Source organism: Ranitomeya imitator, chromosome 1 (assembly GCF_032444005.1).
Source record: "Ranitomeya imitator isolate aRanImi1 chromosome 1, aRanImi1.pri, whole genome shotgun sequence".
NCBI lineage: Eukaryota > Metazoa > Chordata > Amphibia > Anura > Dendrobatidae > Ranitomeya > Ranitomeya imitator.
Window position 1 is genome coordinate 1,149,851,818 of NC_091282.1, and position 17,512 is coordinate 1,149,869,329.

At 42.4% G+C, this 17,512-nt stretch overlaps 1 protein-coding gene across 2 annotated transcripts in view; it reads right to left on the bottom strand.

The window, feature by feature from the left end:
- DTHD1 (death domain containing 1) overlaps positions 1-17,512 on the bottom strand; it is a 141,612-nt gene that overhangs the window by 56,378 nt on the left and 67,722 nt on the right. For both annotated transcript variants that reach the window (XM_069744624.1, XM_069744625.1), the window contains exon 6: positions 16,865-17,023. In XM_069744624.1, the coding sequence (XP_069600725.1) occupies positions 16,865-17,023 (159 nt within the window). The remainder of the gene's footprint in view (positions 1-16,864; positions 17,024-17,512) is intronic.

The following is a 17,512-nucleotide window of genomic DNA, read 5'->3' on the forward strand; positions in this document are numbered from 1 at the left end:
CCTACTATAATTAAAACACCTGAAGCTAGGAGGCGTCCTACGTTTGACCTACCTCACTGAGAATAAACGTCTCCATCTGAATGGGTACATGTAAAAACCTCTTCTTGGACTCAAATTCTCTCTCTATGTGGAGGGGTATTGGACCTACTATAATTAAAACACCTGAAGCTAGAAGGCGGGGAGTGTACGATCAGAAGGCTAGAGAATACATTTCAAAAACCTGACCTGCACATCCAAACATAGACTGAGTGTGAACAGGTGCTGAACCCAGAGTCGCCAACTCGTATATAGTTAAATAAATAGGGCAGCACACTGCAGCGCCAAAACATGCAAACTTGAAAAAACGAAATTTGAACTGCATTACTGCACTAGAAATATGAAAAATGAGAGCTTTTAGCGCACAAAAATGGCCAATTTTATGTGTACCTCGTAGCCACGTTAAGGCATCTCTCTTATACGAGGTCCTACGTTTGACCTACCTCACTGAGAATAAACGTCTCCATCTGAATGGGTACATGTAAAAACCTCTTCTTGGACTCAAATTCTCTCTCTATGTGGAGGGGTATTGGACCTACTATAATTAAAACACCTGAAGCTAGGAGGCGGGGAGTGCACGATCAGAAGGCTAGAGAATACATTTCAAAAACCTGACCTGCACATCCAAACATAGACTGAGTGTGAACAGGTGCTGAACCCAGAGTCGCCAACTCGTATATAGTTAAATAAATAGGGCAGCACACTGCAGCGCCAAAACATGCAAACTTGAAAAAACGAAATTTGAACTGCATTACTGCACTAGAAATATGAAAAATGAGAGCTTTTAGCGCACAAAAATGGCCAATTTTATGTGTACCTCGTAGCCACGTTAAGGCATCTCTCTTATACGAGGTCCTACGTTTGACCTACCTCACTGAGAATAAACGTCTCCATCTGAATGGGTACATGTAAAAACCTCTTCTTGGACTCAAATTCTCTCTCTATGTGGAGGGGTATTGGACCTACTATAATTAAAACACCTGAAGCTAGGAGGCGTCCTACGTTTGACCTACCTCACTGAGAATAAACGTCTCCATCTGAATGGGTACATGTAAAAACCTCTTCTTGGACTCAAATTCTCTCTCTATGTGGAGGGGTATTGGACCTACTATAATTAAAACACCTGAAGCTAGGAGGTGGGGAGTGCACGATCAGAAGGCTAGAGAATACATTTCAAAAACCTGACCTGCACATCCAAACATAGACTGAGTGTGCACAGGTGCTGAACCCAGAGTCGCCAACTCGTATATAGTTAAATAAATAGGGCAGCACACTGCAGCGCCAAAACATGCAAACTTGAAAAAACGAAATTTGAACTGCATTACTGCACTAGAAATATGAAAAATGAGAGCTTTTAGCGCACAAAAATGGCCAATTTTATGTGTACCTCGTAGCCACGTTAAGGCATCTCTCTTATACGAGGTCCTACGTTTGACCTACCTCACTGAGAATAAACGTCTCCATCTGAATGGGTACATGTAAAAACCTCTTCTTGGACTCAAATTCTCTCTCTATGTGGAGGGGTATTGGACCTACTATAATTAAAACACCTGAAGCTAGGAGGCGGGGAGTGCACGATCAGAAGGCTAGAGAATACATTTCAAAAACCTGACCTGCACATCCAAACATAGACTGAGTGTGAACAGGTGCTGAACCCAGAGTCGCCAACTCGTATATAGTTAAATAAATAGGGCAGCACACTGCAGCGCCAAAACATGCAAACTTGAAAAAACGAAATTTGAACTGCATTACTGCACTAGAAATATGAAAAATGAGAGCTTTTAGCGCACAAAAATGGCCAATTTTATGTGTACCTCGTAGCCACGTTAAGGCATCTCTCTTATACGAGGTCCTACGTTTGACCTACCTCACTGAGAATAAACGTCTCCATCTGAATGGGTACATGTAAAAACCTCTTCTTGGACTCAAATTCTCTCTCTATGTGGAGGGGTATTGGACCTACTATAATTAAAACACCTGAAGCTAGGAGGTGTCCTACGTTTGACCTACCTCACTGAAAATAAATGTCTCCATCTGAATGGGTACATGTAAAAACCTCTTCTTGGACTCAAATTCTCTCTCTATGTGGAGGGGTATTGGACCTACTATAATTAAAACACCTGAAGCTAGGAGGCGGGGAGTGCACGATCAGAAGGCTGGAGAATACATTTCAAAAACCTGACCTGCACATCCAAACATAGACTGAGTGTGAACAGGTGCTGAACCCAGAGTCGCCAACTCGTATATAGTTAAATAAATAGGGCAGCACACTGCAGCGCCAAAACATGCAAACTTGAAAAAACGAAATTTGAACTGCATTACTGCACTAGAAATATGAAAAATGAGAGCTTTTAGCGCACAAAAATGGCCAATTTTATGTGTACCTCGTAGCCACGTTAAGGCATCTCTCTTATACGAGGTCCTACGTTTGACCTACCTCACTGAGAATAAACGTCTCCATCTGAATGGGTACATGTAAAAACCTCTTCTTGGACTCAAATTCTCTCTCTATGTGGAGGGGTATTGGACCTACTATAATTAAAACACCTGAAGCTAGGAGGCGTCCTACGTTTGACCTACCTCACTGAGAATAAACGTCTCCATCTGAATGGGTACATGTAAAAACCTCTTCTTGGACTCAAATTCTCTCTCTATGTGGAGGGGTATTGGACCTACTATAATTAAAACACCTGAAGCTAGGAGGTGGGGAGTGCACGATCAGAAGGCTAGAGAATACATTTCAAAAACCTGACCTGCACATCCAAACATAGACTGAGTGTGAACAGGTGCTGAACCCAGAGTCGCCAACTCGTATATAGTTAAATAAATAGGGCAGCACACTGCAGCGCCAAAACATGCAAACTTGAAAAAACGAAATTTGAACTGCATTACTGCACTAGAAATATGAAAAATGAGAGCTTTTAGCGCACAAAAATGGCCAATTTTATGTGTACCTCGTAGCCACGTTAAGGCATCTCTCTTATACGAGGTCCTACGTTTGACCTACCTCACTGAGACGTTTATTCTCAGTGAGGTAGGTCAAACGTAGGACCTCGTATAAGAGAGATGCCTTAACGTGGCTACGAGGTACACATAAAATTGGCCATTTTTGTGCGCTAAAAGCTCTCATTTTTCATATTTCTAGTGCAGTAATGCAGTTCAAATTTCGTTTTTTCAAGTTTGCATGTTTTGGCGCTGCAGTGTGCTGCCCTATTTATTTAACTATATACGAGTTGGCGACTCTGGGTTCAGCACCTGTTCACACTCAGTCTATGTTTGGATGTGCAGGTCAGGTTTTTGAAATGTATTCTCTAGCCTTCTGATCGTGCACTCCCCGCCTCCTAGCTTCAGGTGTTTTAATTATAGTAGGTCCAATACCCCTCCACATAGAGAGAGAATTTGAGTCCAAGAAGAGGTTTTTACATGTACCCATTCAGATGGAGACGTTTATTCTCAGTGAGGTAGGTCAAACGTAGGACGCCTCCTAGCTTCAGGTGTTTTAATTATAGTAGGTCCAATACCCCTCCACATAGAGAGAGAATTTGAGTCCAAGAAGAGGTTTTTACATGTACCCATTCAGATGGAGACGTTTATTCTCAGTGAGGTAGGTCAAACGTAGGACCTCGTATAAGAGAGATGCCTTAACGTGGCTACGAGGTACACATAAAATTGGCCATTTTTGTGCGCTAAAAGCTCTCATTTTTCATATTTCTAGTGCAGTAATGCAGTTCAAATTTCGTTTTTTCAAGTTTGCATGTTTTGGCGCTGCAGTGTGCTGCCCTATTTATTTAACTATATACGAGTTGGCGACTCTGGGTTCAGCACCTGTTCACACTCAGTCTATGTTTGGATGTGCAGGTCAGGTTTTTGAAATGTATTCTCTAGCCTTCTGATCGTGCACTCCCCGCCTCCTAGCTTCAGGTGTTTTAATTATAGTAGGTCCAATACCCCTCCACATAGAGAGAGAATTTGAGTCCAAGAAGAGGTTTTTACATGTACCCATTCAGATGGAGACGTTTATTCTCAGTGAGGTAGGTCAAACGTAGGACGCCTCCTAGCTTCAGGTGTTTTAATTATAGTAGGTCCAATACCCCTCCACATAGAGAGAGAATTTGAGTCCAAGAAGAGGTTTTTACATGTACCCATTCAGATGGAGACGTTTATTCTCAGTGAGGTAGGTCAAACGTAGGACCTCGTATAAGAGAGATGCCTTAACGTGGCTACGAGGTACACATAAAATTGGCCATTTTTGTGCGCTAAAAGCTCTCATTTTTCATATTTCTAGTGCAGTAATGCAGTTCAAATTTCGTTTTTTCAAGTTTGCATGTTTTGGCGCTGCAGTGTGCTGCCCTATTTATTTAACTATATACGAGTTGGCGACTCTGGGTTCAGCACCTGTTCACACTCAGTCTATGTTTTGATGTGCAGGTCAGGTTTTTGAAATGTATTCTCTAGCCTTCTGATCGTGCACTCCCCGCCTCCTAGCTTCAGGTGTTTTAATTATAGTAGGTCCAATACCCCTCCACATAGAGAGAGAATTTGAGTCCAAGAAGAGGTTTTTACATGTACCCATTCAGATGGAGACGTTTATTCTCAGTGAGGTAGGTCAAACGTAGGACCTCGTATAAGAGAGATGCCTTAACGTGGCTACGAGGTACACATAAAATTGGCCATTTTTGTGCGCTAAAAGCTCTCATTTTTCATATTTCTAGTGCAGTAATGCAGTTCAAATTTCGTTTTTTCAAGTTTGCATGTTTTGGCGCTGCAGTGTGCTGCTCTCAGGGTCCAGACGTGTGACTGTGCAAAATTTTGTTTCTGTAGCTGCGACGCCTCCAACACTTTTCCTTTCACTTTTTTCCCCATTATGTAGATAGGAGCAAAATTGTTTGGTGAATTGGAAAGCGCGGGGTTAAAATTTCACCTCACAACGTAGCCTATGACGCTCTCAGGGTCCAGACGTGTGACTGTGCAAAATTTTGTTTCTGTAGCTGCGACGCCTCCAACACTTTTCCTTTCACTTTTTTCCCCATTATGTAGATAGGGGCAAAATTGTTTGGTGAATTGGAACGCGCGGGGTTAAAATTTCGCATCACAACAGAGCCTATGACGCTCTCGGGGTCCAGACGTGTGACTGTGCAAAATTTTGTGGCTGTAGCTGCGACGGTGCAGATGCCAATCCCGGACATACACATATACACACATACACACACATTCAGCTTTATATAGTAGATAACACACTGCCACAGCTAGTGGATGATTCACTGAATGGAGGCTCAGCTGACTAAACAATGAAGCTGAAGTTTTAACAAAGCTGTGACACTGCTGGGAATAGCCCCGCCAGAGTGCCTGCAGCACACCGTGTGCACAATGCTAGCAGCACATTAACATAATGACAGCATAAATGGTGATACTCACTAGTCTTTATGGGGCCCACTGGTCATACACTCACCATTTAGTCTTGGGAGCCAGTGGGCCCCATTCAGACTAGTGAGCATTATTATTTACGCTGTCATTTTGTTATTTTGTTATTGTGCTGCTAGCATTGTGCACACGATATGCTGTAGGCATTGTGGCGGGGCAATTCCCAGCAGTGTCACAGCTTTGTATAGCTCTTGCTTTACTCACTGAGTCAACTTAGCTTCCATCTAGTGAATCCGACACCAGCTGTGACAGCGCTTTATTTCATTATATTTTTTACCATTGGGAAGCCTTGATTTTCATGCCCTGCAGCATTTTGTGTGCACCATTTATTAAAAAATCTTTTCTATATACTCACCATCTAGTCTTGAGGGATTATTTCTCCCTATGGGGTCTGCTTTTTGACCGTACTCCTTTATCCAGAGGGTACGGTAGTGATATGTTTGGGTATGTTTTTACATGCTGTTTTAAATGTTTTTATATGTATAGGCACTGTGTTTTTCCGCCTCAATAAAGCATTGTTCACATTTTCTAAATAACAGCTGAGTGTGCACATTTATTGCGCTTCTTTTCTCTCTTTTTTTGTACAAACATAAATACCTGGTGTACCTCTCCTGCCACTCCTACCTTGTGAATGAAAAAGATCTATAGTTAATACTGTTCGGGTAGAGCTATCCGATAGCGCTATCCATGAAGAAAGTGAACCAGTAGAGCTATCCAATAGCGCAATTCCTCAATGTTGCTGAGTGTAAGCTATTTCACATGGTTTATCACACTAGGGATCTGCCCCCAAGGCCCTGCTCATGCCCAATGTTTGGTTCGTAGACCGCTGCTAGTCCTGCTTTTGTGTACAAAATTTTGTGGTTTTTGCAATTGTTAAAAAGCTTAAGGCTAGGTTCACATTGCATTATGTGAACCCGTTAAAAGGACTACGTTACACCGCGGTATAACGCGGTGTAACGTAGTCTGTTAACGCTGCCATTGCTTGTATTGGCAAACGCATCGCTAGCGCACGCCCACATTGCTTACAGCGTTTGCGGTCCGTTCCTCGCTAGCGCAGATCGGGCATCTGCGCTAGCGGGATCGGCAAACGCGATCCCTTTTGGGACATTGCATTAGCGCAGTCCGTAGCGCTATGCGCTAAACAGACTGCCCTAACGCAATGTGAACCTAGCCTAATAAAAGACTTATTTGTACACACAGTTGACAGTAAACCATTTGTCAACGTTAGGAATAAATTTACCCTGCTTCTGTGTCTCAAGTATTTTGAGCCATATTTGTTGGATTTTCCTTCCCCTAGAGAAAGCCACATATTACTGCCCATGTGAAAACACTGGGAGAGGCAAATAAATTCCTACAATATCTAAGGACTGTCCCTGAGATTTAGTCAAGTAAATAAGGCAGCACACGGCAGCGCTAAAACATGCAAACATGAAACACGAAAATTGAACTGCATTACTGCACTAGAAATATGAAAAATGTGAGCGTTTAGCGCATAAAAATGGCCAATTTTATGTGTACCTGGTAGCCACTTTACGGCATCTCTCTTATACCAGGTCCTACACTTGCCTTTCCTTGCTGAGAATAAACGTTTCCATCTGAATGGGTACATGTGAAACCTCTTCCTAGACTAAAATTCTCTCTCTCTGTGGACGGGTATTGGACCTGCTGTAATTAAAACACCTGTGGCTAGGATGCAGAGTGCTCAATCAGAGTTGGCGATTCCAGGTTCAGCACCTGTTCACACTTAGTCTATGTTTGGATGTGACGGTCAGTTTTTTTAAATGTTCCTGAGATTTATTGACAGTCATTGCAAAAGTCAACATGACAGGAAACTGACGCAATCGTATCTGGACTGGCAAGTTTTTATCTTTGGAAATCAGGTCAATTCTTGGAATAACAACTGTCTGACCCTTTGCTTCTCCATTTAAAGCAATGGCATGAATAACGTTTGCTTTTAAGCTTTTCACATAAAGCCTTGTGCCATTGCAAAGAACAGGCTTTCTGTTAAGATTACGCAGGAGCATAATTACAGCTCCTGCATTCAGCTTAAGTTCATAAAGGTACCTTCACACATGACGATTTCGTTAACGATATCGTTGCAACATCACGCTTTTTGTGACGTAGCAACGATCCCGCTAACGATATCGTTATGTGTGACAGCGACCAACGATCAGGCCCCTGCTGGGAGATCGTTGGTCGTGGGGAATGATCAGGACCTTTGTTTGGTTGCTGATCACCCCGCTGTCATCGCTAGATCAGCGTGTGTGACGCCAATCTAGCGATGTGTTCACCTGTAACCAGGGTAAACATCGGGTTACTAAGTACAGGGCCGCGCTTAGTAACCCGATATTTACCCTGGTTACCATTGTAAATATAAAAAAAAAACAGTACATACTCACATTCCGATGTCTGTCACGTCCCCCGCCGTCAGCTTCCCTGCACTGACTGTCAGTGTCGGCCGTAAAGCAAAGCACAGCGGTGACGTCACCGCTTTATTTTTTTGCCATAATGCCAATGGTTTAGCTGGTTCCCCATATACACAAATTATAGCAAATAATTTGCAAAGTTAGTAGGGCATTTGGAAAGCGATTGAATCCATTATACCATCTTCCCATTGGAAATCATTTTCCAAAAGATGAAGATAAATGCACGCATTTTTATACGTGCTAGGTGCGACACCATTGACAGTCCTTAAGTCAGTATAAGACTTTGCTCCTCTTACGTGAAGTAAAAGGAGTCTTAGGTAATACAGCTCACCATCTGTTAGAGACTGTATACATTTGGGCATTTGTTTTCCCAAATTGAGCCCGTAGTTTTTTCCATCCTTCTAGTACAACTTTTCTATTCCAGACATAGTGATCAGGGATTTCACAGTACAAACACTGAGGGGCGGAAGCGTCAACTCTGTTTAGCTCAAAATAAGCCTGCAGAGTAGAGGCTTTTGTGTCTGAAATAACCATATCCACATTACTATCTTCGAAAAACACTTGTTTTCAAGGTGAACAGCAAGCCTTTCAATGGCATGTGAAGCATCATGCATTTTATTTTTTCGGATTCTCCACATACCCTCAGGGGAGCTTATATATCGAGAATCTAGGTACATGGCTGGTTCATTCCAGTTTAATGTATCAAACTTGATATTGGCACAGTCATGTCCTTTGTTTACATATTTGAAAAGATATTTAACACTTTTTATTGAAGCACATATTGATATGGCAATTGTACTTGAGTAATAAATAAGGGTTGTATGGAATTACCCATCTATTGTTGATTTCTCTCATTCCACATCTGGTTTTCCCAGTATTGCCTTGACGGTACTCTGGAGAACATCAAAATTGGGGTTTATCTCTGTATTAAATTCCTTTGGGAATTTTTTTGCGCATTGACCATCTGTCATGCATATAGCACCAGGTTGATGTTCGCCACATGGGCCTTGAATCATGTGCTTCATCACTGCTTCATGCAGTTTTGGATTTGCTGCCTCATTTGGGATTTCAGCAGAGACCAATTCGTCAATTATTTCTTTGTCCCTTGGTTTATCTTTCACTCCGAGGATTAAGAGCATGTGAGAATGTGGTAGTCCACACTTTTGAAATTCTATTACACGCACATAGACAACTACACGGCCAAAAATTTGTTTTTTCAAAATCTCATTAAGCACGGCTTGGAGTTTGATTTTACTCGTGCAACCAAATTTGGTCTGAACTCTGACCTTTGCCATGGTTCTAAGTTTTCAGTAACTTGTTTCCACTTTGGTTTACAGTTCATCGTAACAAAAAGATTTGGCTTTCTGAGTTTTCGGACAATTGTCATGGCATCTTGGTAATTTTGCTGCATAGCTCTTGGGCTTCCAATAAAGGTGGACAGTAAAATTACTGGTGTCCCAGCTTTTAGGCCTTGGTGTAATGCAGCATTATGGATGCGATCCATAACGCCGGCATAACTGTCGACGCGTAATGCCTTTTGATTTCGTTTTATATATTCTATCCTGTTGGATTCCATTTTGACGTAACTGTCAACGATAAATTGTTACATCAACTTCCCAGCATTTAAAAGGGGATTGAACTCATCACGAATGGCAAGCCTGTATGCATAGTACTGCAGCAGGGTGATTTTTTTTTCTTGTCGATCTTGATCCACTGGTATGGATGGTAGATGAATGTCACCAATTCCTTGATGTTGCACACTTAGGGCAATTGGAGTTGTCAAATTTATTGTTCATTCACTGTCCCCATATGGGAATAGAAGTGGATATATTATTGCATCACACTTTATGTGAAGAAATCTGATTTGAACAGTTTGGTTTTCACTTTCGAGGTGAACTCTGATGTCCCTATTAAATGGGGGTTCACCCATTGCATTTTGATAAATTATAGCTACTTCATTGCACCTTGCATTGTAGCACCTCTGGTCATCATTGTAGTCATTTATAATTGACATTGTTATTTCGAGTGGATTGCGATTTTCTAATTCAGCAATCCTCTCTTCCTGTATTTCAAATTCCCTCATCATTGTGAAGGCTCTTGCGAGTGGGATAATTGCTTTCATTTTCTCTCCAAGAGATGATGGCAGTGCTGGGAGGCACTTTTTATTTGCTTGACTTCTTGTACTTAATGCTTCTTCACTGTCCAAGATATAAATCTGGGCAATCTTGGGAGTACCACCCACAGCGGGATGCAATGGGGCAGTTCTGTGGTAAATTTGCCCATGGATTCGAAAACAGTATGGACCATGACCAGGAGGTGGCGCTACTTGTGCTCCCATTGATGCCAAAGCAAGCGAGCTATTGTATTGCCTTATATTAGCCATAAAGTCATTGGAGTGCTGATGCTCTCCTTTCATCAACTTGACTAATTGATAATCCATGCGAATGGGATGCAATTGGATGCGCCCTCTCTTGCAGCAGGAAGGGAATGTTTTGTCCTGCGCCATTTAGTCTTTGAAATTTTTAGTTTGGCAGAACTGACATCGAAATGTCAGTTTGCCAGCATACTGCTCTTCAATACGTGTCTCATCAATTTGATTTAGAAGTCCTCTAGCGGCAAATGTAATTTGCCGTCGTCGAGTGCCTCTTGCATTTTGGACACGTATTCTATCTTGTTCTCTTTTTTGTGAAATATGTGTATCACTTTGTGCATTGTGTGTTGCTCATTTTCGTGCAGCATTAGATGCTCTTCGACAATTTTGTTCATCTTCTGTTTCATTAAGACGCAGGTTACGCATCCGTATGCGATTCGCTTCTCTATGTGCAGCAGTGCGCTCAATTTGATCCATCTTTGCAATCTTGCCGCACAGTGTTGCCTCACAGGCTAACATTCAAAAAAATGCTTATGCCTTTGTTTATGCCTTAACTCGCCACCAGGGGGAGCTCCTCTCCTTAGGTATCCGTGGTTATGCCCAACTGTGGATGACTCATTGTGCACAGACACACGGACGCATCCAAATTACGTATATTGATGGTTTTCATCCTCATTTTGGTGAATTCTTATGGATGAATTCTGATTGCCCTGGAGTAGAGGTTGCCATACAAAAACTTGAGGGAGATTCAGAAGAATATTAAGGTGACTCAGCTTCAGCAGAAACGAAAGGCTGATAGACCTAAACTAACAGTTTGTCTATTACCATGAGCCCCACTCGATCACTGTAATCCACCCTCCCATGGCACCCCCCTGTGTGACGACAGTCATGAACTTACAGATATTTTTATCTCGTCCACATCCTCCTTTGCTTCCACCTCTTCCTCTGGGACCACAACCAAGAGGGATGATGATGATGGTATCATCAGTGATAACCATCTTAGCAGCAATTTCAACACTGTGCAGAAGGGTGCAGAAGTCCTTCATCTGTTACCACTCTGCAAGTGTGATTTGCACCACGTCCATACTGCGTTGGCCCAAAATATGCAAAAAGACATATTGCACCAGTGCTCGTAGCTACTGCCACAGTCACTGCATCATGTGCAGAGTGGGATTCTACAGTGTGGGAATATTGCAAATCAAATGGTTAACCTGTAGGCCAAAACGCCTATAAAGCGATGCAAGTTGGTGACCTGTGGGGTGCGATCGTCAGAAGAGAACACACAGCGACCGTGCTTTCTGCAGTTTCGCATCCAGGTCATGATAATGGTGGAGAAATTGCTGTACCACTAGGATGAGGATATGAGTCATGCAAGGCACGCGTGTGAGGTTTCCCCAACTTAGGGCCGCCACCACATAGGGCTCCAGGTTCAGTGAGACATCCAATGCTCTAACTCGGCCTGGATAGCTCTCCACAACTCTTGAGCTGTGTGACTGCGATATCTGAGGCATATTCATTTTAACACTGTCTGATTACAGTGAGCCCTGGCTTTGCAGTACGGAGGTGGGGTGATTCTCTCAGCACTGTTGGAATGCCTTTCACATTAAAAAGGAGGTTGAAGGCACAGGTGGAGGGCCTAGAGGTGGTAGAGGAGTCAGAAGCAGGGACTCCAATATTTGTGGAGCAACCCCTTTCCCACCCACAGCCACCAGTTTCACCCAGTGTCCAGTCAGTGAGATGTAAAGCCCCTGCCCATGTTTGCTCATCCAGGTGTCAGTGGTGAAATGCACCCTGGCAGACATAGATTTTTCAGGGAATGGGCGACATGCTGGTGTAGCGCAGGCACAACTTTCTTAAAGAAGTAATGGTGACTAAGCAACTGGTACTGGGGAGTGCGACGTCCATTAACTTTCCGAAGCCGTCTGTATCCATCAGGTGGAAAGGCCACATTTCCGTGGCCAACATATTGGAGATGTGGAGTTTAAGCTCTTAGCTTTTGTGTGTGTAGGAGGAAACTTTCTTTTAATTGACCACAACTGGGGGACAGAGGGCTTGCTGCTGCGCTGAGAGAGGGTGGAGTAGGGTGAACAGGACAAACTGCTAGACTGTGAATGTGGTGCAGGCGGAGATGTTATGTTGAATTGAGAAAGATGTGTTGTGCTCGGAGAAACAGAAACTGCATCCATCTCCACTTATGTAACAGCTGATGGACTCTCACACCATGACTGTAGGGGGTAAACAAGTGGAGTTTCTGCAGCTGGAGACCTGTGTGAGAACACTTGGCATGATGATGTAGAAGGAAGAAGCAGCAGATGTGGTTGATGGGACAGCCAGTGGTTGACAAAGCCTGCTAGTCCGCATTTTAGTGCAGTGAGATTACCACACTAAGGCATTTTGGTCACACATGTGCTGGTTCATGCATGTAGTAGTCAAATTATTGCAACTTTTGCCTCTACAGAGTCTTTTTTTGCAAATTTGTCAGATACCGTGAATTTGGTCATCTTGTGAAGTCTCAAAAAAAGGCCAGGATAGGCAACCCTTGCCTCCCATATGAACTGCAGGCTCACGAACGCTGCTGGGAAAAGCCAGAGTTGTGGCTATGGATGCAGTGCTTTTCATGGATACATCATTCCCTGTCTGTGTGGGACTAACAACATAACCTCCTCATCTTCCTCCTCTTCCACCTCCTCTGATGAGCTACTGAGCAGCATACCTCTGGGTTCACACCAAGTGGGATCTACAACCACATTGTCATCCTTTCTGTTCTCACAGTCCTCACCCTGAGAGTCACCCTCCTCCTCTTCCTGCACTGATACCACAGTACAATCCACATGTGCCTCTTGTGTCCCATCAGGATCACCTCCACCCCTGGTGGTTAACATCTGGTGATGAGGGTCTGGATTCTGTTCGGATCGGGATCCAACATGACAACTTTTTGGGCATCAGTGCAAATGCTTTCCTCCTCTGGAACCTTTGGAGCAGACCTCTGATGCCCAAGGAATACAATGTGTGAACAGCTCTGCAGAATGGCCCATCTGTGGTTCCCCACAGTCAGTTGGGTGTTTGGAAATTTGTGACGCTGGGGACACAAGGGTGTTTTGGGTGCCACCTCTGAGAATTGTACTGTGTGTGAAGTTAAGGTGGAGGAAGAGGAAAAGAAGCTACTTGATGCAGAGCTTGCCATCCACCTCTGCACATGCTTTTCTTGCCCTCATCTACAAGGCATACCGCTGTGCAGCTGCAAAAGAAAGAGAGTGGAGTAGCCTGTCCAGCAACAGATGTCAGTGGTCTTTGGATAGGACGAGATGATGTTTGTTCAGTTGAGCTTTCATTAACATTAACCTGCTGTTCAAGAACATTAGGCCCAAACGTATCAGTAAGCTGTCAGTTATTGAACAATCACTATTTATTTTCTTATATAGTATGCCAGGACAACACACTTATCCCTAATAATTTTTAAGAGGAAATGTGTCCTCCTAATTCCTCAGTGCAACACAGTTATATTACAAACAATTTGGATAAAAAATAGGGCCTCCTGGCTGAATCCCAATATTAGTCCTAACGATTTTTAAGTGGAAATGTGGCCTTCTTTTTCCTCACTGCAACACAATTTTATCCCACGTTATTTGGATTAGCAAATGGGGCCTCCTAAGACTGCAACACAGTTTTAGCACAATCTAGTTAGATGCTGGAAAATTGATTTCACACTTGACAGGATCCTATCTAGCTAACTGACAAGTTCACTTTCAGCATTAAAACTAGCAGGAACTGTTTCACTGCACTGTGACGCTGAAAAAATGGTGACAGCAAAACAAGAGGTCCACTTTTTTATATGGACAGTGGGAGCCAATCACAGATGACCTTGTGCCATGATGTTGTGGATGGATTTTGCGCCCTGATTGGCTGCCGTAATGTACACACATTAAGTTATTAAAGAAAAAAAAGAAAAAAAAATTACACTACACAACTCCTCTAACCTAGACACACCACCAAACCTCATAAAACACGTCCCCAGTGCTGATCATACAGCACACTATCCTAGACAATTGGAGAACGAAGGTATTAGTGTAAATCCGATCATTTACTGAACTTTGGCCGAATTTTACCGACTTTGAGGAAAAATGCTTGGGAAATTAAACACGAATCCAAATGTGCTACGTTTGAGATTGGGGAACATTTTCTGAACAAGTTCGCTCATCTATAGTCATAATCATCCAAGACTTCAACTATATCTCAAGTTTGGAATGATGATAAACTGGAATAGTGACCGAGCTAGAGGAAAAAAATGCATCATGTTCTAGTTTCATCCGACTTTTGGATCGCACTTGGTCATGAAGGTCTAGGGGGTTCTGGAAAACATTAGACTGCACTTGGATGATATCTGAGTGCAGTCCAATGTTCACAGAGTGGCAGAGTGGAGGAGATGGAAAAAATGTTTTTCTACATCTTCTCATCTGAGAAAATTGGATCAAACTATGATTTTCCCTGAGTTTGATCAGAGTGTGATTTGCACAATTGACCTGATTCTCTCAGATGAGAGAACATATATGTTCATGTAACCCAGCCTTAAACAATATAAATGCTGGGATCTATTACTTTCAATAGATCTGATGCAAGTTATCATATTCTATAGGTTAAATAATAGTACTGAAAAAAGTACATGATAGATATACAAAACTCAAACATAATTTATTCTATTTTTACCAATTTACTGAATGTATGTATTTGTTGAGGTTTCTTGCTAGTCTTTTTTTCATTATTGAAGCAGATATATTAATAAAATAATTTACTAATACTGGTACATGGTGCAATCTTTGACAGTATCTTACTTCTAGACTTTGTAGACGTCTTAGATCTGGCATTGATACACTACTCAAAAAAATAAAGGAAACACTTAAAAAGCACAATGTAACTCCAGGTCAATGACACTTCTGGGAAAACAACCTCTCCAGTTAAGAAGCAACACAGATTGTGAATCAATTTCTTCTGCTGTTCTGCAAATGGAACAGAAAAAAGGTAGAAAGGATAAACATTTAGCAAGATCCTGTAGGGATGAACACTGACCATTTCTCTGTTCTCATCCTTTTTGGCTGTTTTTTTGGTCACTTTTGCATTTTGTAATTGCTTTCACCCCTAGAGGTACTGTACAGTAGCATGAGCCGGTGTCTACAACCCACAGAAGTTGTTCAGGCAGTGCAGCTCATCCAGGATGGCACATCAATGCGAGCTATGGAAAGAAGGGTAGCTGTGTCTGTCAGCATAGTGTCCAGAGCATGGAGCTGATACCGGGAGACAGGCCAGTACACCAGGAGATGAGGAGGGGGCTGCAGGAGGGCAACATCCCAGCAGCAGAACATTCCACATTGGTGCCCTGTGCACTTCACGGATAAGGTCAGGTTTACACTGAACACGTGTGCCAGACATGACAGAGTCAGGAGATGCCATGGAGAACATTCAGCTGCCTGCAACATCCTCCCTCCAGCATGACCGGTTTGGCAATGGATCAGTAATAGCATAGGGAGTCGTTTCTTTAGAGGGCCACACAGCCCTAGCCAGAGGTACCCTGACTGCCATTAGGTACTGGGATGAGATCCTCAAACCTATTGTGAGACAATATTCAGGTGCAGTGGGCCCTGAGTTCCTTCTGATGCATGACAATGCTAGGTTGAAGTGTGTCAGAAGTTCCTGCATGATGAAGGCATTGATGCTATGAACTGGTCTGCCCGTTCCCCAGACCTGAATCCATTCGAGCACATGGAATCTGAATGGAATCTGAGAATCTGGAATTGCTTGCCTGAGGAGGTGGTGATGGCGAACTCAGTTGAGGGGTTCAAGAGAGGACTGGATGTCTTCCTGAAGCAGAACAATATTGTATCATACAATTAGGTTCTGTAGAAGGACGTAGATCTGGGGATTTATTATGATGGAATATAGGCTGAACTGGATGGACAAATGTCTTTTTTCGGCCTTACTAACTATGTTACTATGTTACATCTAGGATATCATGTCTCGTTCTATCCACCAATGCCACATTGCACCACAGACTGTCCAGGAGTTGACTGATGCTTTAATCCAGGTCTGGGAGGAGACTCCTCAGGAGAATATCCACCACCTGATCAGGAGCATGACCAGGCTTTGTAGGGAGATCATGTAGGCACATGGAGGCCACGCACACTGTTGAGCATCATTTCCTTATCTTGAGGCATTTCCACTGAAGTTGGATCAGCCTGTAATGTGATTTTCCACTTTGATTTTGAGTATCATTCCAAATTCAGACGGCCATGGGATATTAATTTTGATTTACATTGCTTATTTTTTTGTTTTATTGTTATTAACGCATTCCACTATGTAATGAATAAAGATTTGCAACTGGAACATTCAGTGATATGTAGGATCTGGTATTTTAGTGTCCTCTTTATTGTTTTGAGCTGTGTATATAGCTTTAGAAAAGTGCCAGAAAATGAGTTGAAATAAGTGTGACAATCAGAAAAAGAGTTTCACAAATATAACGAATGAGCAAAAATTGTTATAAATAGTTTGAAACATCTGCCCAATTAAGGGCAAAAACATATTCAAATAATCATAACCATGCAATGTGAGAAAATTTTACCTCTGCATATATTCAGTTACTTCCAGTGAGACTAAGCCATTCTGAACATTTTTAACCACAATGTCATCTAAAATAATCCACTGATCTTCTTTTAATGCCAGTAATTTCAATAATTCACTAGGATTATCACCGTGCTTCCTCACTGAGGCACTGACTGCTCTGTAATATAAAAAAAGCAACATTTATCCAACATTGAGACAAGAGTTAAAAAACAATAAACAGGGTGGGCCATTTATATGGATACACCTAAATAAAATGGGAATGGTTGGTGATATCAACTTTCTGTTTGTGGCACATTAGTATACAGGAGGGGGAAAATTTTTCAAGATGCGTGGTGACCATGGCGGCCATTTTATAGTCGGCCATTTTGGATCCAACTTTATTTTTTTAAATGGGAAGAGGGTCACAGATCAAACTTATTGATAATTTCACAAGAAAAACAATGGTGTGCTTGGTTTTAACATAACTTTATTCTTTCATTAGTTATTTACAAGTTTATGACAACTTATAAAATGTGTTCAAAGTGCTGCCCATTGTGTTGGATTGTCAAGGCAACCCTCTTCTCCCACTCTTGACACACTTATGGCAACACCGCAGAAGAAATGCTAGCACAGGCTTCCAGTATCCGTTGTTTCAGATGCTGCAAAT